Source organism: Melozone crissalis, unplaced genomic scaffold (genome assembly GCF_028551555.1).
Source record: "Melozone crissalis strain CALT ecotype California unplaced genomic scaffold, PUWL_Pcris_2 ptg000016l_1, whole genome shotgun sequence".
Taxonomy (NCBI): domain Eukaryota; kingdom Metazoa; phylum Chordata; class Aves; order Passeriformes; family Passerellidae; genus Melozone; species Melozone crissalis.
The window spans coordinates 1,069,336-1,089,356 of NW_026535794.1; the positions used below are offsets into that span (position 1 = coordinate 1,069,336).

At 59.7% G+C, this 20,021-nt stretch overlaps 1 protein-coding gene across 1 annotated transcript; it reads right to left on the reverse strand.

Annotated features, from left to right (window-relative positions):
* Window positions 1–4,334: 4,334 nt before the first annotated feature.
* Window positions 4,335–9,569, reverse strand: LOC128935141 (E3 ubiquitin-protein ligase TRIM7-like). The gene is given in 6 exon segments (XM_054273176.1): window positions 4,335–5,126; window positions 6,377–6,480; window positions 6,767–6,789; window positions 7,488–7,718; window positions 8,030–8,116; window positions 9,162–9,569. Coding segments are annotated over 6 exon segments (1,401 nt in total). The 3' UTR covers window positions 4,335–4,578.
* Window positions 9,570–20,021: the final 10,452 nt, after the last annotated feature.

Sequence of the window (20,021 nt, forward strand, 5' to 3'; positions counted from 1 at the left end):
TGAAGAGTAACAAAAGAAATTGGGACTCCTTCACCTCGGGCACAATGAACTGTGTAAAAACCTCACCGCAAGAGGCAGTTCTCGTGAAGGAGGGGGGGGATTCCGATGCCATAGAGGTCGGATCCAGGTTCACCCTGGGCCGATCCCGGACTCGACGCTGCCTCTTTGGCTGTGGTGGTTTCGAAGTCCGTAATTGGGTCGCGCAGAAAGATTAATAAATCTTTTCGGACATTTTGATAATTTGGCTCACGATTGATCATTTATAACAGTCATCTATAAGCTGGAACGCGTCCAGCCTGGCTCAGCCGTGGCGGCGGCTCAGAGCTGCCTGACGCTGGCCAGGGGGGGCTATTTACAGACGCGAACGAGATGGGCTGCTGTAGCTAAAGCCTGCCTTTTGCAACTTTCCCTAAAACCCTCTGATTATCCCTCTAATTTCGTAGGTTCCCCCACGACGTGGGGAAATCTCATCTCCAGGCCTTGCACTGTGTCCTGTGGTGACTTGATGATGCTCGTATCCCTTTTCGTCTGTGTCACTAGGAAATAAATTTTGCACATTTAGGATTGGTTCTGAGAGCGATGAGGGGGTCATAAGAAGAAGCACAGAGTTTGTTTTCAGAAAACTGCGCTCTGTCCTCCTCTGCATTCCTGCTGCGGTTCAGTGTTGTCTCCAGCAGGGACAGGAAGCAGGACAGAGCTCTTCTTTGCTTTTAGTAACTTTTAGTAGCTGAGGCAGAGAAGATCTCTGGGCTGTGGGGTTTTCTTTTCCTTTTTCTATGGAGCTGTTCTGCACTGAACAGCCAGAAGAGCACCGGCAGCTCCCACCTGTGGACCATCAGACCAGGCCTGGGCCTGAGGGACTGATAAGAGATTAAGTGAGCCAAGCTACAGGCACAAAGGGGACTTTCTGAGTTTGTCATCTCTTTTGGACCAGGAAGAGGTTTTTATGTTAAATATGGCTCATTTTTTGTGCTGATGAATACTTTGCCCCAAAAAAATCATTTTTATGAACTTCTCTCCACGGAAATGTTTTTCTGAACCAGATCACGGAGGGGCCGCTTGAATTTGCTTTTCAGAGGAAAACCCTTGAAAGGTTTTTCTCCCAGAATTGCCCTAAACCAGGACACGCTGCGATCCTTCCCGAGGCCCGGCTCTGGGCAGAGCCGCTCCCAGCCAGCCGGGCTGCCTCAGGGCGCTTTGAAGGGATTGTGTCGGGGCGGCAGCTGCGCCCTGAGAGAGCCCGGGCTGATCCTGCGCTGCCTCCCTGCGCTGCCGGCCCGGCCCGCTCGCCCGAAATGCCCCCAAGGCCCGGCTGCTCCTGCCACGAGGGCTCCGGCCTCCATCCCCGCAGCGCACGGCTCCGGCGCCTCTCCCGGTGCCTCCTGCACCCTCAGCCCGCTCCAAAGCACCCGCACAGCAGCAGCAGCAGCAGCAGCGCTGAGGGAAGCAGAGCCCCTCGAGCTGCCTGGTGCTTCTCGGCCTGCTGGGCCCACATTGGCCCTTCTGTGCTGCTGCCCTGGGCTCAGCGCCGGAGGCTGCTGGGTGCCCAAAACCAAGGCCCCGGATTCAGCCGTCGCTTCTGCTCCTCCTGCACCCTGCTGTGCTGCCAGCCGGGGCCCAAGGAGAGTTTGGAGGGCACCATCCAGCCCCTGACATGATAAGGCAGTGGAACAAATCCCTCTGCAGGCGCTTACTGCCCTGCCATGGCCGTGCCCTGCTGAGTGTCCCTGCCACCCCACCGCCAGCTTCCCTGCCCCGGTGGCTCCCAGGCCCTGGGCCAGCGGCTGTGACAGGCCATGGCGGCGCTGCCAGCCCCTGCCCAGCGTCCCTGCAGCAGCCCGGGGTGACAGCCTGATGTCCCCACTCATCTGGAGCCCCTGGGCTGCTGCCCGGGCCTACACTGCCCATCTCAGCCCCAGCTGGGGACAGCGGTGGCTCCTGCTCGTCCCCTGTTCCTGGAGCTGCTTTCTGGCTGCATCTGTGTCCAGTTCTGCCAGCAACCCAGGCCAGGGAAGGCTGGGGGAGTGTCACCCATGGCCCAAGCTGCAGGGACAGGAGCCGTCGAGTCTATGTCCCACCAGGAGACATCGCTGTCAATTGTCTCCACCGTGACAGATTTCAGAGTCACTGCCACCTGCGCTCAGGGCCACGCTGGCCGTGCTGTCCCACTGGCACGGGAGCTGTCTCTGCAGAGACATTGGTGACATTTGGGCTGCTGAAGGTCACCGGGATGTTGTTCAATCCCAGCAGGGTCCAGTGGCCGAGGCTGTTAGAGCCGTGTGTGGCGGGCGAGGAGCAGCACGAGGGGCAGGAGCGGCTGTGTGGGGCCAGTGACACAGAGCAGGGCACGGGCACTGCCAGCCTGGCCACACCAAGGCCCAGCCACTGTGGGGCACAGCCGGGCTACAACAGGCACCTCAGCTGCTTCATTGCCAATAAAAAGCGGAACTCATCCATTCTTAGGAAGAAAAAAGGACTCTGCCAGGTCCCTGTCACTGCCATTGTGACGGACATGAGCCTCAGAGAACCAGAATCAGTTCTGCTTTTCATTGCCTCCTTGCCCATCCCTGCATCCAGTCCTGGTGAGGGGGATGCAGGGAGGCTGCTGAGGGACACAGGGCTGCAGCCAGGCCCTCCTGTGCTGCCCCCACACCTCCCTGCCAGGACATCAGCCCCAGCACAGCACTTTTCATGGAATCCCAGAATGGTTTGGCTGGCAAGGCACCTCCAAGCTCATCTTGTTCCACCTCCCTGCAAGGGCAGGAACACCTTCCACTGTCCCAGGCTGCTCAAAGCCTCATCCAGCCTGGCCAACTTCCAGAGATGGAAGTGTCAGCTCCTGTCAGACAGCAGGCCCTGACCTGAAACCCCAAACTTCTTCCAGGGAGCTGCAGCACCACCCCAGCAGTGGGAAGGCAGGAACCCGGGCAGGAGCCTGTGGATGTGACAGCCTGGTCCGAGAGAGAGAAAGCTAGATAAGCTTTCCCATGAATTGGTCTGGCAATATTAGGGAGGCAGAGAGAAAGAATGATAATCCAATGGTAAACTATCCACAGGTGCTGTTTCTACCAAGTTGTTTTTCTCATAAAGATATTTACTGAGGGGTGTCTTCTTAATTAGCCAGTCATGTCCAATGAGTTGATTAAATGAGGAATCAGGTCCACCTGTAGCAGACCAGTTTATAATAGATGGGGTTTACTAAATGCAGGGCTTTTGGCCTCTCAGCCTCCTGACCTGGAGTCTGTGCCATCCCTGACCAATGGGGACAGCAGCCTGACCAGGCAGCCCCAAAATGCTGCCACCCACAGCAATGAGCAGCTGGTGGCTCCCAAAGAATAAAGCAGGGATTTATTACAAGGCCTCCATGGATTCACCTTGGGCAACACAAGAGCCCGGCCAGGGCTACACGCAAGATGGAGCCAAAGTGGTCACAAAATGGACAAACGCTCACAGTTTTACAAGTGTGGTCTCATGCTTTTATAAGTTCTGCTCCATTTGAATATTGCAGTTGTTTGTCAAATTACAGCTTTAGGTTATGAAGTTGCATGCTCCTTGTTTTTCTCTCTTCAACTCACTGTTTATACTTTTTGGGCCTGGACCTTGAATCCTTGGTCTCAAGTCAGAAAAAGATTGTTTTGTCTACCTACTCTGAGAAGAGAACCTGCTAAGACTCAACATGAAATTTAAGCTACACAACAAAGAAGCACGGAATCAAAAAAGTATAAAAGCTAAAACTCAAGACATTATCAGCTAGGGGCTCCAGCCTGGTTTCCTGACTGTGGGGTGGCTGCATTCTCCAGCCCAGCCCAGCAGTGCTGCCAAAGGCTGGCATGGACAATCAGAGCCTCTTCCCTCCTCCCTCCCGATTATTCTGTGGCCTCAGTGCCCACAGGCAGAGGCAGGACACCATCCCCATGGCCCCTAGGCAGGACAGCAGCACGCAGACAGCCCCAGGCAGGACAGCACTTCTTCAATGCTCCAAAGGACTGGGAGGGAGGAGATGCAGAAAATTGCAGAGAGGGTCCAGGGCAGGCAGAGCTGCAGGGAGGCTGCAGAGTGATGCCGTGTCATTGCCACAGCTCCTCCCTGCTCAGCCAGCCAAGGGCACGGGCAGGCCCTGTAAGAATCCGTGTCTGGACGGGCTGTTTGGGTGCATTCCAGCTAGCCATGGACCCCAGCCCACTCCATCTCACAAGGACGAAAGCAACAGTCCAGAAGCGCTCTTCTCCATGCAGAGACCAACGTGGCACGTTCATTTCCAAGGTGGGAAAGAGACTGTTGCCTCATGGTGGGAGCCTTTTAACCCGGGAATTGGGGTGCAGAGGACAAGGAGCACAGCCCATGGGACACCAGTGAGGAGGGGTAAAGCAGGGCAGAGACCAGGGGAGGGTACTGGGGAGAGGGGTGGGTGAAGGAAATCCATGTGGTAGGAGAGGGGAAGAACAAACCATGTGATATTACATAAACTATTCAGTGCAGTATAGAGACTATTCAGTGCAAATTTCTAATAACCTAGGGTGAAAGAACAATCAACAATTTAGGGCAATGCAAGAGGGGCCCGGCAGCCATCCCACCCCGTCAGTGACACACCCGGATGTGGGTTACTAGGGAGGAGATGCAAAAATACGGGAAGACTTTCTCAGTGAAGGTGGCCTCCAACTGCTGGATCAGTGTCATGTCCTCTGCGTTGTAGAAGGTCACTAGGCCCGCTTCGTATTCTAGGTGAACCCTGATCCTCTGGAGTTTTTCCCTGAGCTCCAGCACCTCAGTGGTCATGCAGCCTGTTCTGTACTGGCCATTGAACGTCATTCGCAGTCCCCAGACCATCTCAGAGCTGCGCAGGTTGATCCACGTCTTCCTGGGCACGGACTCCAGGGCCACCCCCACTGCCCAGCTGCCCTCTTCCCCGACCTCCACCTCCCAGTAATGCCTCCCAGATGTGAACCCCTGGGAGCCGAGGACACAGCGGCTCAATTTGAACCTCTTGGGGTTGTCAGGGAGGTTTTGTTCTTCATTTCTGAACTGGAGCATTTTGCGTTTCTTTGAGAGGATCGGGTGAGGATGCGCTGTGTCTGGGTCCAGCGTCACCTGCTCTAGAGGGGGACAGAAACATCAGTCTGTGCCTTCTGAGAACAGAACCAGCAGCTCTCCTCCAGCCTGCACCACGGGGCTGGCTCCTGTCCTGGGAGCACCAGGGGCACTCCTGCAGCCCCCTCGGCTGGCATGGGACACGGGAGCCTCACTGTGCCCACGCTGGCACCCGAGGGTGAAAAGCTGCTCCCTGAGGCAGGACTGAGGCAGGCAGTGTCCCCACAGGCAGGGGACAGACACGATGGGCTTTGCTCAAGCTGCTCCCAGAGCTGCTGGAGAGTGCAGCCCGTGGGGAGCAGGGCATGCCGTGGCTGTGAGCAGGCAGTGCTGCAAGGCACGAGGGGCCAGGCCAGTCCCTGCTCCTGTGCCAAGGGCTCCCCCAGCTCGGAGCCTGCTCTGCCCAGCCAGCAGGCAGCCTCAAAGCTGCAGAGCCCCAGCTGCCCATCCACCAGGGATGTTCTGCTGCCATCCCGTGGCCGTGCCACAAGGCCACACAGCTGTCACTGTGCGGTGTCACCAGCCCTGACCCTCTGCCCAACCCACTCCTCTGGGGACTGCAGGGGGGAAACTGAGGCACGACTCTGCTGTGCTCAAGTGCATCATCCCAAAAACGGAGAGTGTGGAGAGCGGCCTCAGCACAAATGGTGCCAGCCACAGCTCAGCCCAGCAATGCTGCATCATGGGGGCCCTGAGCACCTGCAGAAGCACTTCTGACCACACCTAAATGCCAGCTAAAATCAGGTACAGCCCCTGTGCTGAACTGGGCACAGCCTGACACGGCCTCCTGCTGTCCTGGCCCTGGCCTGGCGTCGCAGGACAGCATCCCTGGTGCTGCCTGGCACAGGGACAGACCTGGATTGTATAGCAGCCCTAGTCAAAACAACAGCACTCAGCTCTAGACAGATGCTGGGTTTAGATGTGCTGTGAGCCCATCTCTGCACCAAGGACATGAGGACACTCATCCTGGAAAGATTTTCCCACTCTGTTGTGCTCAGCAGCTCCACAAACTTACCCCTTCTGCCCCAGTCTATCTCACCCCGCAGGTTCATTGGAAGAACGAAAGGAAGATGCATGAGTGTCTCTCCTGTGGCACCTGTCCTGCCCCCCAGCAGGGCAGCAAGCCAGATGTGGAGCCCCAGGCTCCAGCAAAGCCCATCCTGGGCAGGGTTCCCGTCTGGAGCAGCCGTTTTGCTCCTGAGCCCCAGGCAGAGGCAGCAGGCAGTGAGGATTTCCCACTGCCAGCCAAGCCCAGGGGAAGCACAGCACAGAGCCAGCAGGGCTTTACCTCTGAATTTATCCACCATGTCCATGAGTTGTTGGCTGTTCTGAATGCTCCTCTGCAGCTCTGGGGAAACTGGCTCTGGGATCGGGGCCTTGGCTGCCTCACAGCTGAGGGGAACAGGGAGAGGAGCTCAGAGCCCAGCCACCAGCCAGCGCCAGCAGGGAAACAGGGAAATCCCTGCAGCCCCAGAGCCCAGGGCAGCTGTGTCCCTGCTATCAGCACAGGAAGCCCATCTTTAGGAGGGCTGCAGTGGCCTCTGGTCCCTGGTAACATCCCATGGAATGCCAAATCCCCAGCGGGGCAAACCACCTCCCTGGCGGCTCCTGCAGCGCTGCCAAAGCTCTGCCCAAAGGAGCTGAGCAGGAGGAGAGGGACAGCGAGCCTGTTTCATACCTGCTCAGGATTGTGCCGACATCCTGCAAGAGAGAAAACACAGGAGAGCTGTGGCACTGCCGAGGGCCAGGCAGCTGCAGTGGCTCCCCAGCTGTGTGAAGCAGCTTAAGGGGGCTGGGGCTGAGCCCACACCTCATCCCAACCCTGCCTTCCCTCAGGGCCCTGACCCACAGCGGGCACAGCGCGGTGTCACAGCACGGTGTCACAGTGTGGAGAAATAGCTACGTGACAAGAACCCAGCTAATCTAACTGCTGCACATGAAAGGACACTTTCTTGTGAATAGGTGTGTTACCATAACAGGGTGCTGTAGCTGAGAGACTAGAGACATGAGAAAAAGCAAATGTAACTCCTTTAGAATGAGGAAGCTGATATCTGTATATAAGCAATAGACTGCTGGCTTACAGAATACCCATCAGCTTATTCCTTGTACATAAAAGTTTGATGTTCTCTTCAATAAACAGAGCTTGCTAAAAACTCATATTGAAGGTCCTGAGTTTCCCTGCACCGAGACAAATGGCCCGCCACGACATCACAGTACAATGTCACAGTGTCATAGCGGGCACAGCACAGTGTCACAGCACAGTGTCACAGCACAATGTCACAGCACAGTGTCACAGTGTCCCACCATGGCCCCAGCCTGCACCAGCGTGCAGAGGGTGCCAGCTGGGTGTCCCCAGCCCCAGCAGGGCTCACAGTGCCCAGGGGCTGATGCTGCCTCACCTTGAGGAACTCGACCGCCGGCTGCTCCCGCTTCTCCTGGATCTGCGCAATCACTGTGTCCAGCAGCGACTGCCTCTCCAAAACCCTGCGCGTGTATTCCCCGCTCTTACTGTCCAGCTTATGGGACATCTGCACCAGCTGGGCCAGCAGGGTCTCCTTCTGCTCCTCCAGGCACTGCTGCAGCTCCTCAAAGCTCTCAGCCACTCGCTGCAGCTCCGACCTCACTGTCACCTGCAAGGCACCGCACGGAGGCCCTGAGCCCAGCCAGGCTCCGGCTGCCCCCGCAGGGACACGGCTGCTGCAGAGAGGGGACAAGGATCACATACAACGGGACCAGAGGTTTGCAACAGGAACAGCAGGAAGAACAGAGACAGGGGGGGCAAGTCTGGATGTTGATGGGCCCAAGGAGGCCACATGAGATGGGCAGAGAAAAGAACGTTGGCATGGATTAGGAGATAAGGATATATGGGGAGAGGGAAAGGTGGGACATTCCTGGGGAGCCACATGGGTGAGCAGTGGGGGACATGGAGAGGAACACACACCTGAAGGTCTTCACTTTTCTGGTCTCCTCTGTGATTCAATTTTTTCTTCTGTTCTTGTAAAGTAAGCAGGTTTGTCTGGAATGTCTCCTGGGGCAGGGATTAAACAAATGGCATTTCTGTTAACTTTGGAGTGGCATTCACAGGAGGGAGATGATATCACCAAACAACCCCTGTGGGGAACATCCCAACCTGGGGAGTCACTGTGGGTGACCCTTGTGGGTCTGTGATTGAATTTTAAGCTCAGAGGCAGAAACCACCTCACCAAAGTCACTTTAGTTAGGCTGGGGAGATCCTGATCACCAGCTCTTATAGCCAGAAACATTTCTGGAATAACTTCATGTGGAAACCCTTTAGTCTGTGTTTGTTTAAATTGTTTTTTAATTAGAAAAAACAACTTTTGACATTGGAAGTGTGATTTCTGGGAAGAGGTTTGCAGTGCCAGTAGCAGGCACTCAGGCACACCCCATAAATTTGCTGGACCATTAGCAAACTCCTCCGGCTCTGAGGCATCTCCTGCGTTGCAGTGAGCCCAGACCCCAGCCCACACTGTGGGGAGAAAGCCCGGCTGGGGACATGTGGGGCACAAGGGACCATGTGGGGACCCCGAGGGGTGAGCAGGGAGAGGGACCTGGGCTCCTGCGTGGGCTGGGGCCAGGCCATGGCAGAAGCAGCAGCCCCAGCAGGGTGGCTACAGCAGCCCAAGCCGGCAGCCAGACACGGAGCCCGGGCAGCCGCCGGCTGAGGCCGCAGCTCCGTGGCTGGCCGGGGACACGGCCGAAGCTGTGTGTGGAGGGGAAGCAGAGCCGTGCCCTGAGGGAAGCCCAGACCCTGCTCGGAGCAGCCCCAGCCGCGCACGGAGGGCACCCAGAGCCACAGGCAGAGGAGCTCATGGCCAGAGCAGAGCCCAGGCTGTCCCTGAAGGGAGCCCAGACGTGTGCCCGGACAGGACACGGAGCTGTGCCCACAGGGGAGCCCAGGCTGTCCCCGAGGGAGCCCAGCCCCTGCTGCAGGGGATCCCCGCCTGTGGCCGGAGGGGAGCCTGAGCTGTGCCCCTCGGCCGCCCCAGCCCGGGCAGCCAAGACCCCCAGCCCCTGCCCAAGCCCCCGGCCCCTCTCGCGGCGCCGCCCCATACCTGCAGCTCCCGGGCGGCCACTTTGGCGGGGCGGACACGGTGCCCGCGGTGCTCGGGCCCGTCCCGGCAGGGCGCGCAGAGCAGGGCGGCGCAGGGCTCGCAGAACAGCGCCAGGGCCTTGCCGTGCTGGGGGCACCGCGGCCGCGCCGCCTCCTCCTCCAGGGACCGGACCAACTCCGCCAGTTCGCCCACAGAGCGGTTGGGGTACTGCGAGCCCGGCTCCAGCGGGGCGCGGCACTGCGGGCAGGCGGCGGGGCGCGGGGGGTCCCCCAGTACGGCCGCCAGGCACTGCCCGCAGAAGCTGTGCCCGCACGCCGTGACCACGGGGTGCTCGAACACATCCAGGCACAACGGGCAGGTGGCCTGGAACAAGAGGCGCTCGTGCACAGCCAGCGCCTCCTGAGCCATGGCCGCAAAGGGCGGGAAACGGACGGAAGGGGCCGGACCCGCGACCGCGGCGGGGGCGTGCCTGGGCACGACGGGAACGGGCTGGGCTGGGGGCGGCAAGGGGCGCTCGGATGTGGGGGTGTGTTTATGTGTGTGTGTGCGTGTGTGTGTCTGTGTGTCTGTGGCTCTGTGCCTGGGAATGTCCCCTTCTCTCCCTGGGCAGATTCCTGTGCCTGCTTCTAACATTACTCACACGCGTCTCCGTGTCCGTGTGCGTGTGTGCAAACAGGGGAGGAAGGAGCAGGAAAACCCCGGGGGGACACGGGCACAGGGCCGCTGTGCGCGCTGCGTGTGCTGCGTGTGCCCGTGTCTGCAGGCCACGGGAGCGGGGCCGCAGCAGAGGCCGCGGAAAGGGAGGGCTGGGGTGGGTTTGAGTGTGAGCATGACTGAGAGTGTGAGTGTCAGTGCAAGTGTTAGTTTGAGGGTAAGTGTGTGTGCGAGTGTGGGCCTTCCCCCGGGGCACAGCCGGCACGGTGCTGCCAGCACCCGCGGATGCTGGGGATGCTTAAATCAGTTGAATCGTAATAACCTGTCACGGGACTGGCAGCTTCGCTCCGGCCCGGCCCCGACGGCGGTCGGAGCTGGGAGCGGAGCCCCTTCCCCAGGCCGTGCCCCGCGATCCTTCCCGAGGCCCGGCTCTGGGCGGAGCCGCTCCCGGCCAGCCGGGCTGCCTCAGGGCGCTTTGAAGGGATTGTGTCGGGGCGGCAGCTGCGCCCTGAGGGAGCCCGGGCTGATCCTGCGCTGCCTCCCTGCGCTGCCGGCCCGGCCCGCTCGCCCGAAATGCCCCCAAGGCCCGGCTGCTCCTGCCACGAGGGCTCCGGCCTGCATCCAATAAAAAGCTGAATTCATCCATTCTTAGGAAGAAAAAAGGACTCTGCCAGGTCCCTGTCACTGCCATTGTGACGGACGTGAGCCACAGAGAACCAGAATCAGTTCTGCTTTTCATTGCCTCCTTGCCCATCCCTGCATCCAGTCCTGGTGAGGGGGATGCAGGGAGGCTGCTGAGGGACACAGGGCTGCAGCCAGGCCCTCCTGTGCTGCCCCCACACCTCCCTGCCAGGACATCAGCCCCAGCACAGCACTTTTCATGGAATCCCAGAATGGTTTGCCTGGGAAGCACCTCCAAGCTCATCTTGTTCCACCTCCCTGCAAGGGCAGGAACACCTTCCACTGTCCCAGGCTGCTCAAAGCCTCATCCAGCCTGGCCAACTTCCAGAGATGGAAGTGTCAGCTCCTGTCAGACAGCAGGCCCTGACCTGAAACCCCAAACTTCTTCCAGGGATCTGCAGCACCACCCCAGCAGTGGGAAGGCAGGAACCCTGGCAGCAGCCTGCCCAGGCAGCCCCAAAATGCTGCCACCCACAGCAATGAGCAGCTGGTGGCTCCCAGCAGCTCCATGTGGCTGCGCTGCCCTCTGGCACATTCTAGCACCGTAGAGGTCGAAAATCCCAACTTAGGAGGGTTCATACACCAGGTCCTCGATGAGGACTTTGGTTCTGCAAAGGCATTAACAGGTCCTGAGAACTTCTCCCATCATCTCTGTGTTTATTGATGCCACCGTCCAACATGAGATCTGACAGCACCAGGAAGGAGCCCGGTGCGCTCCGGGGAGCTGGTGTCACCAGCCCAAGCTCAGTTGGTGTCACCAGCCCAGCTTCAGTTGGTGTCACCAGCCCAGCCCCAGCCCTTCGGATGGCTCTCCCCCAGCCACAGCCCAAGCTCAGGAGCTGCAGCCAGGACGAGCTGGGATCCCCAGGAACTGAGCTGGTACAAACTGGAGCTCAGACCAACAGCAGGGGGCTGGATCGTGTCCCACCCACCCCGGCAGCAGGTGCCCAGGAGCAGGGAGGCCTTTCCTTGGAGCCAGCCTGGAGCTGCTCCTCCCCCGGGCAGGAATCCCACCGCTCCTGCCGTTGAGGAGGGCACGGTCCATGCCCCCGGCAGCGGCTCAAGGACAGCAGAGCAGTCAAACACAACAAGGTCTTGCTCTCAGTCCCTGCTGGCCCCACAGCAGGCAATGGCCAGACTCACAGCACCCCATGCCCTCGGGGGCAGCAGGGCCAGCCCCGGTGGGAGGATTGAGCGCTGGGAATGAATGTTTGGGGGAGCCTTGTGGAGGGGTCCTACCAGAAAAAGGGTCTTTTACTGCAACTAGAATTTTATTCTATTGTATAATTCAGGAGTGCATCACAGCCCCGCGAGCCGGGCAGGCACCTATCAGCGCTTCCAATCTAGACACACGCAGAACTTCCTCATCAGCTGCATCTGTTAATTACTCACCTCCCCCCGGCTGGAGCTCCTCCTGTCGCATCCAGCCCGGACCGGAGCAGCGCCTCCACAGAGCTCCTGGACAAAAAGTGACTGTGCCAGAATCAGCCTACAGAGCAGTTAACAAAAAAAAAAAACAAACCAAACCAAACAAACAGAAAACAAACCCGAAAATAAAATCTTGCCCATCCTTAGGTTGCTTATCAAATAAAAAGTTCCTCCACATTTATTAAAAAAAACCAAACAGTAGATTTAAAAAGCAGTTACGAGTCCTACTCCGGCAAAACACCCTGTGTACAGGTTTCTTTTGTTGGTGGTTTGTTTGCTTGTTGGTGAGGATTCCCCTTAAATCAGCTGCTTCTGTTATTTTTTTTTATATATATAATCTTTTAATTTTGCCGCGCGTTGCTTGCTTTAATTCATTAATTTATTTCCAATCAGCCGAGTCTCCACCAGACCAGCGGCGCTACCACACAAAGCTTCCTTGATGTCCATGCCCTGAGCCGGGGTGGGGGGAGATGGATGGAGGGAGGGTGGGAGAGATCAGTGGAGGAGAAGGAGGACGAGGAGGAAGGGAGGGATGGAGGGAGGGAGGGAGAGGAAGCCTCGGCAGCCCCTCACTCTCCCATGTGCGTCCTCAGGTGGTACTTGAGCGACTGCTTGTAGCGGAAGCACTTGGTGCACTCGGTGCAGGGGTAGGGCCGCTCGCCGGTGTGCGCCCGCTGGTGCTCCAGGAGGTGATGCTTCTGCGTGAAGTTCTTGCCGCACTCGGTGCAGTGGTAGGGCCGCTCGCCCGTGTGGATGCGCTGGTGCTCCAGGAGGTGGTGCTTGCGGATGAAGCCCTTCCCGCAGACGGCGCAGGCGTGCGGGCGCTCCCGCGTGTGGATGCGGTAATGGTTGGTGAGCTTGGACTTCTCGCTGAAGGTCTTCTCGCACTGGCTGCACTGGTAGGGCCGCTCGCCGGTGTGAGTCCGCTGGTGCCGCAGCAGGTGGGAGGGCCGGGTGAAGTTCTTGCCGCACTGGGGGCACAGGAAGGCCATCTCGTTCTTGCCCGCGTGGATCCTCTGGTGCATGAGCAGGCTGATCTGCAGGCGGAAGCTCCTCCGGCACTCGCCGCAGGTGAAGGGCCGCTCCCCGACGTGGGTGATCTGGTGTTTGCTGAGGCTCGACTTGTGGCTGAAGCTGCTCTCGCACTCGGAGCACTTGTAGGGCTTCCCCGGGGGCGGGGGCCGCGATGGGGGCTTGAGGCCGTGCTCGGGGCGCCGCGGGACCCCCACGCCGCGGCGCGTGTGGCTGCGCTGGTGCAGCAGGAACTGCTGCTTGTTGCGGAAGCTGAGGTCGCACTCGTGGCACTCGTAGGGCCCTTCCTTGAGGTGGTTGCGCTGGTGGATCATGAAGTTGATCTTGAGCATGAAGCTCTTGCCGCACTCGGGGCAGATGTAGGGTCTCTCCCGCGTCCGGTTCCGCTGCTGCCCGCTGGCCGGCTTCACGTCCCCGGAGTCCCTCTCGCAGGCCGACGGCTTCCTGACGCGGGCCAGGCTGCGGGGCTGCGCCTTGGAGCTGCACTGCGCCTCGCAGCCCAGCCCGGCCTCGTGGCTGGGGAACGCCGGCGCCTCGCTCCGGCCCGAGAACATGGCGCACGGCTCCAGCGTGTCGGGGTCATCCTCCTCCTCCTCCTCCTCCTCCTCCTCTTCCGTCTTGATCACGATCCCATCCTCTGAGGGGGAAGATCAAACAGCATTAGGGTCATTGGGTGGGATGAGGTGGCCTCTTATACCTCTGGGTGCTACAGAAACACCGGCATGGGTTCCTGCAGCTGTTTGTGCACTGGGAGCCAGCCTGTGCCACAAATGGGGCTGCAGGTGGAGCCCGGAGCGCTGGGATGGGCCATGTGGCCCCAAACATGGAGTGCAGACAAATCACCCCAGCCAGGCTCCTCTAGAGGGTGCGCTCCAACCGCCTGCCAAAAGGTTTGGCAACTTTGAGCTGCTGCAGAATGTGAGGGATAAAAGCACCATGGGTTCACCAGGGCTCGGGTGCATGAGTGATTTCAGAGCTGCTCCATCTGCTCCCTTTCACTGGGCTGCAACAACACCCCTGGCACAGCACTGCTCGACAGAAACAGCGCGGGGCTGCCAGCTCTGCTCTGGGGACAGCACAGCCCGCCTGGAACTGTCCCCTTCCCTCAGCCCTGCTGCCATGTGGTGTGGTGAGAGACCCTCTCCTTCTCAGAGCTCCCAGCAGTGGGATGGAATGGCAGCAGGATGGATGGCAGCAGGATGGAATGGCAGCGGGATGAAATGGCAGTGGGATGGATGGCAGCGGGATGGAATGGCAGCGGGATGGATGGCAGTGGGATGGATGGCAGCGGAATGGATGGCAGTGGGATGGAATGGCAGTGGGATGGATGGCAGTGGGATGAAATGGCAGTGGGATGGAATGGCAGTGGGATGGATGGCAGCGGGATGGAATGGCAGTGGGATGGAATGGCAGTGGGATGGATGGCAGTGGGATGGATGGCAGCGGGATGGATGGCAGCGGGATGAAATGGCAGTGGGATGGAATGGCAGTGGGATGGATGGCAGCGGGATGGAATGGCAGTGGGATGGATGGCAGTGGGATGGAATGGCAGCGGGATGGATGGCAGCGGGATGGATGGCAGCGGGATGAAATGGCAGTGGGATGGAATGGCAGTGGGATGGATGGCAGCGGGATGGAATGGCAGTGGGATGGATGGCAGTGGGATGGAATGGCAGCGGGATGGATGGCAGCGGGATGGATGGCAGCGGGATGACATGGCAGCGGGATGGATGGCAGCAGAATGGATGGCAGCAGGCCAGGCTCCCCTTCGTGTCACCGAGGCTGGATGTGAGCCAGGGACTTTGTTTGGTGACAGCAGCCATCCCAGGGACACATGGCAGGACACACAGTCAGCACAGCCCAAGGAAAGGCCCACAGGTCATCCCTCATGTCACCCCACACTGGACTGTGAGCCAGGCCTAAATGCTCTCCCAGGAGGAGCAGCTACACTTTCCCAAGAAAAGGAAACTGATGGGAGTGGATGTCTCAAAGCCATGGCCCTCTTCCCTCTGAGGAAGGGAAAACCCAGGTCCTTCTGCCTGCCCCCTCTGTGGGCCTGGGGGCTCAGCCCCCCATCCTGGCAGCACAGCCACAGCTCCTGCCCAGCCCCACCAGCCAGCCCCGTGCCCTGGCAGAGGCAGTGGCTCTCAGACAAGGATCAGCTTCAGCCCCCTGGTGGCTTGGCTGGTTTCCCTCACAAAGCCTTGAGCAGACCACAGCACCCACAAGACGGAGTTGAGGCCCTCAAGAGCCCAACTCTCTGTGTCTTGGTTTGTGTTACACCACCACAAAGCCGTCAGGAGGAAGGAACCCACCATTCCCAGCCTCTCATCTCCCTGCTCTCCCATTCCCAGCCTTACAGCACATCTGTAGGACTTGGCCTGTATCTGCCACTCCACCAGCAGAATTCTACACATGAAACACTCGGTGCCATCATCTCATCTCTCCACAAATCACCTCTTCCTTCCCCTTCCCTCCTGGCAGCTCACAAATCACAGAGCTCCAGCCACATTCTTCCCTATCCTTATCCTGTGGAGCTGCCCTGAGCAACTCCCACATGTGGCAACCTGCAGGACCTCCCACATTCCTCCAGCAGTGTCCAGTGTGCAACCACCCACTCCTCCACACCTCACACCGACCTCCTGCCCTCTGCCACAGCGGGGTTTTGGGAGCAGGGCTCACTGGGGCTCTCACAGAACACAGCCTGAGACACATCTTCCCTTGGTGTCCATGGCTAACCAGGGCTTTTCCCAGACTCAGAGGACTGGGCAGTGTTTGCTCTGCTCCTGAGCAGGACAGGAGCCCTTGGAGACTACGTTCTGTGTCCACCATGGACGTGCTGCCTCCTCCTCCAAGTTCAAGGTGTGACCAGAGCCACTCTTGGAACTCGCTGCACCCAGAAACTTTCCTTCTGGTGCTGGTTTTGGGGGGGAATTAACACCTCCTGTCCATCCAACCCCTTCCCCACCTCTTCCTAACCCACCACAGCCCCCGGGCCTCCAGTCCCTGACACCCCAGGTGTGCAGAGCCGTGTCCGAGTGCCTCACCTGTGCAGCCCCCGTGGTGCACGATGACCCTCTGGATCTCGCTGAAGTCGGCTCCGTACTCGGAGGAGTCGCCCAGGCTGGTGCCCGGGAGGTCCCTCGGGGGGGACACGGAGCCGTAGGGGCTCTCACAGGCCGCCTCCTCGTCGGGGCTCTGGAAGCTGCCCTCGGACTGCCCCGACATCCCGTGCAGCTCGGGGTTCTCGGGGCTGTCTTCAGGAAGGAGCTCCTCTGTTTTGATCACCACCCTTATTCCAGCTGCAGCAACGAGAGATTCCCACCTGCCATCACTCCCAGGAGCCAGAATGAGGGACCTGCTCCCAGCAATCCCCGCTGGTTCCAGCTGCTGATCCCACTGAGGGGTCTCCCTTCTGCTCTCCCTTCAGCCATCCCTGCCACGCTGCCATCTCCCTTCACCCATCCCTGCCATGCTCCCAGCTCCAGCCCAGGACCCTTCACAGGCACAGGGAACTCACTCCACCCAGCCTGGGGCACCCCTCAGCCACCCCACATCTCCCAGCTGCAGCTCCACGTGGGTCTGTGATTTTCCCCTTCCCACTGGCCTCGATTTAATTTCCAGATCCTTGTGGATGGAGAGCACAAGCAGGGCGTTGGTGTGACCCCACATGCACAGCCTGGAATCAGGGATGACAAGTGGAGGTGACACCAACTCTTCCAGGACAATTCCTTATCTCCTTATCAGCTCCCTTATCACAGAGCAGGAGCTGCTCTGGGACTCGGGGTCACCGGTACCCCATTCCCAGCCCAGTCTTGGCCCTCACCATCCCATCTCTCTGCACACAGCCTGGGACCAGGCTTCCCTGCCCGGGAGGATGCTCCAAGGATAAACCCAGGCACCATCCACACAAAGAGAGGGTGGAGGATTTTCTGGGTGGGTGGGACCTCCCAATGGGACCCAATTCTCTGTCCTTGCTGGGCACACCGGCTCCCTGAGGACCTGGTCTGGTTGCAGATGCTTCCCTTGCTGGGAAGGGCTCCCAGTGCCCAACTCTCCAGGCTCTGCTTGCCCTGGTTTCTATGTTGAGCTGTAGCTGGACACCAAACCTCCAATCAGCCCAGTTTATCCCCCTCCTAGGCAAGGCTTCTCCTGATAAACCACATCAGCCACAGCTCCCAGCAACATCTGCTGCAGCCTTGGGATGAGCAGCTCCTGGGAATTCAACGCAGGGCTGCCCTGGTGCCAAGGTGCCGCCTCACCTGCCGTGGCATCAGTAATGATCTCACTCTCCTCCAGGTCCTGCTCATTCCTGCCCCGCGATTCCTCCCCTTGCTCGATCTGAGACAAAACACCAGGTTTGGAAATTGCATAGTCTGTTGAGAGACAGAGGGGTGGGAGAGAGGAATTACTGCACTGGGAATCTGATAATGGCTTCCACCTCTTCCCGCGCGGGGGACACGTGAGGACACTCGGGAACATCCACAGGGGACACATGAGGACACTCGGGAACATCCACGGGTGCAAAATCCTCTGAAGGGGTGCAGGGGCTGGTACCCACTGCACACCCAGAGGATGCAGGGAAACTCTCCCAACAGCCATGGGGAAGGAAGGAGCTGGTTTTGGATGGCATAACTGGGTCTGGAAGAGGTTTGGGAGGTCTCCACCCCACCTGCCCACAGGGCATCCCTTGCCCAGCCAGAACACCACCATGGCATGAGCTGGAATAAACCCAGACTGAAAACATCCTCCTGTGTTTTCAAGCCTTTAAAATGGGCCATTGGGGTCTCATCCAAGGGGATCTCCAAGGAGGAGCCAGAAGGAGCCTCCTGTCCCTCAGAAGGGCAAGGACGCCCCGTATTTACCCAGGGAGATCAGAGACTCGTAGTTCCCCTTCATCACATTCTTGTAGAGCTCCTTCTGCCACTCCTCCAGCTTCTCCCATTCCTTGTCATTGAAATAGACGGACACGTCATCGAAGGTCACCGGCACCTGCAATTCCAACACTGCCTTCAAGCAGGAGCTGGACACAGCCAGGCTTCAGCTCCTCCGAGGCCAGCCGTGAGCTGCTTTTTGCATTTAAAACAACTCCAGGGTAGGAATTTCTTTGGGAATAAAGGACTCAACCAAATGGATGGTTCCTGATGGTGAATCCAGACTGGGATTCCCCCAAAGGACCCCAAGCTCCTCCTCTCAGTCCCTGCTCTCTGCAGGGTGATCAGGCTTGGGGGACCACAAGGGAGAGAAAACCCAGGAGCTGGGCTGGACTCATCCCTATTGATGAGCTGACGTAACTCCCGGATTCAATTACCCCAGAACTCCAGGGAAAACGCTACCCAGGCCCACAGGGCTCCCCATTATCCCTGGTTACTGTGCGCCCACCATCTGCAGCTTCCCAGCTTGTTAGCCAAGGAATAATTCCTAAGAATAAATTCAGGATGTGCAAACTGTGCCGTGCTGGAGTGGAGCTCTTCAGAGGGAACACAGCGCTCCAATTCTGTCCCCCAGCTGCACTAATGGGGTGTCAGGGTCTGAACCCACCTTTTCCTGATCCTCTCTGCTCTCTCCCCAGATACTCCCTCTCCCATGTCATACATGGTCTCATTTGCACACTCTTTCAGCAGGAAGGCTGTGAAATTCAAGTAGGAGCTGAATATTGATGGTGGGCTCTTTCCAGAGCTATGTCCAGGGAGCTCATCTGCCTTCCTGAACCCCAAAGCTTTCCCCTTCCCTGCAGCAGCAGCTCCCACTTGTTCCTTCCCTGGCCTGGGAGACTCTGCAGCGTCAAGGTGGTCAAAACAGAAAAACCACAAAATCTGCAGGGTTTCTAGAAATGGTGGCAAAAAAAAAAAAAAAAAAAGAACAAAAAAAGAGTCAACGGCCCCAGGGCTGTGCAGCACAGTGAAGCAGAACTGAAACCTCTGGCCTGAGTACCAGGATGTCCTCCCAGGCCTCTGTCCCTCCGTATTTCAGCCCCAGCAGGGGATGAGCTGGGAAGCTGCAATGGGGAGCTGCAATGGCGAGAGAGGCTCACCTGAGCGGGGGCTGTCCCTGCTCACCCACCCCGGGCCGGACCCCCGGGAGCATTTCGGCAGCAGCGCCCGGCTCCGCTCCCCAGGACACCGTTACCTTGGGGACTTCCCCCTTCCTGCCCGGGGGCAGCCGCAGGATCCAGAAGTTCCTGTTCTTCAGGAGGTTCTCCATGTTCTCCAGGCGCCGCTGGAGCAGCCCGTACTCCTGGATGAGGGTGCCCAGCGCCGCGCACTTGCTCTCCAGCTGGTTCCCCAGCTCCGCCGCCGTCTTCTCGCAGTCGATCAGCTTCTTCTCCGCCATCCCCGTCCGACCCTCCAGGTCCAGCAGGCGGGTGGAGTGGGAATCCACCTTGCGCTCCACCGCCTGCACGGCCGCCACCACGGTCAGGGACAGCTCAGCCGTCTGCGTCTCCCGCTCCGAGGTGCGCTCGGGGCCGGCCGCTGGCCGGAGGGGCGAGGGGCAGCGCGGCGGCCGCGCCGGCTCCGGCGCCTGCGGACACAAGGGCGCGGGGTCAGGCCGGGGATGCCCCCAGGGGGACAGGGACCCTCCCGGGGTGATAGAGACCCGCCCGCCCCCGGTGTGACAGGGCCCCCCGGGGCGACGGGGACATCCCCGGGGCCATGCGCACCCCGCGGGGGGGCCGCTGCAGGGCCCGGCGCTCGCCGGGGCGGCGGGGACGTCCCCGTGTCCCCGCTAAGCCGCTTACGGCGGCCCCGTGCCGGTCCCACGGGACGGGCAGGACCCGCGGCGGCGGGGGAGGGGGGAGGTGACAGCGCGGGGCCGGGAGGTGACACGGGAGGGGGGGGGCGCGGGGTGACACGGGCGGGCCGAGCCCCGTTGCCATGGGCACGGCGAGGGGACACCCGGGGGGCTGCGGGCGCCCCGTCGCCATGGGGACCGGGCGGTGACACGGGAGGCGGGGGCGGCGGCGGGTCGGTCCCGGGGGGCCGCAGGGCCGGCGGCGGGGGGGGGGGCGGCGCGGCGGCCGGGCAGGCCCGGCCTCGACGGCAGCGCGGGCGCCGCCGGCCGCGG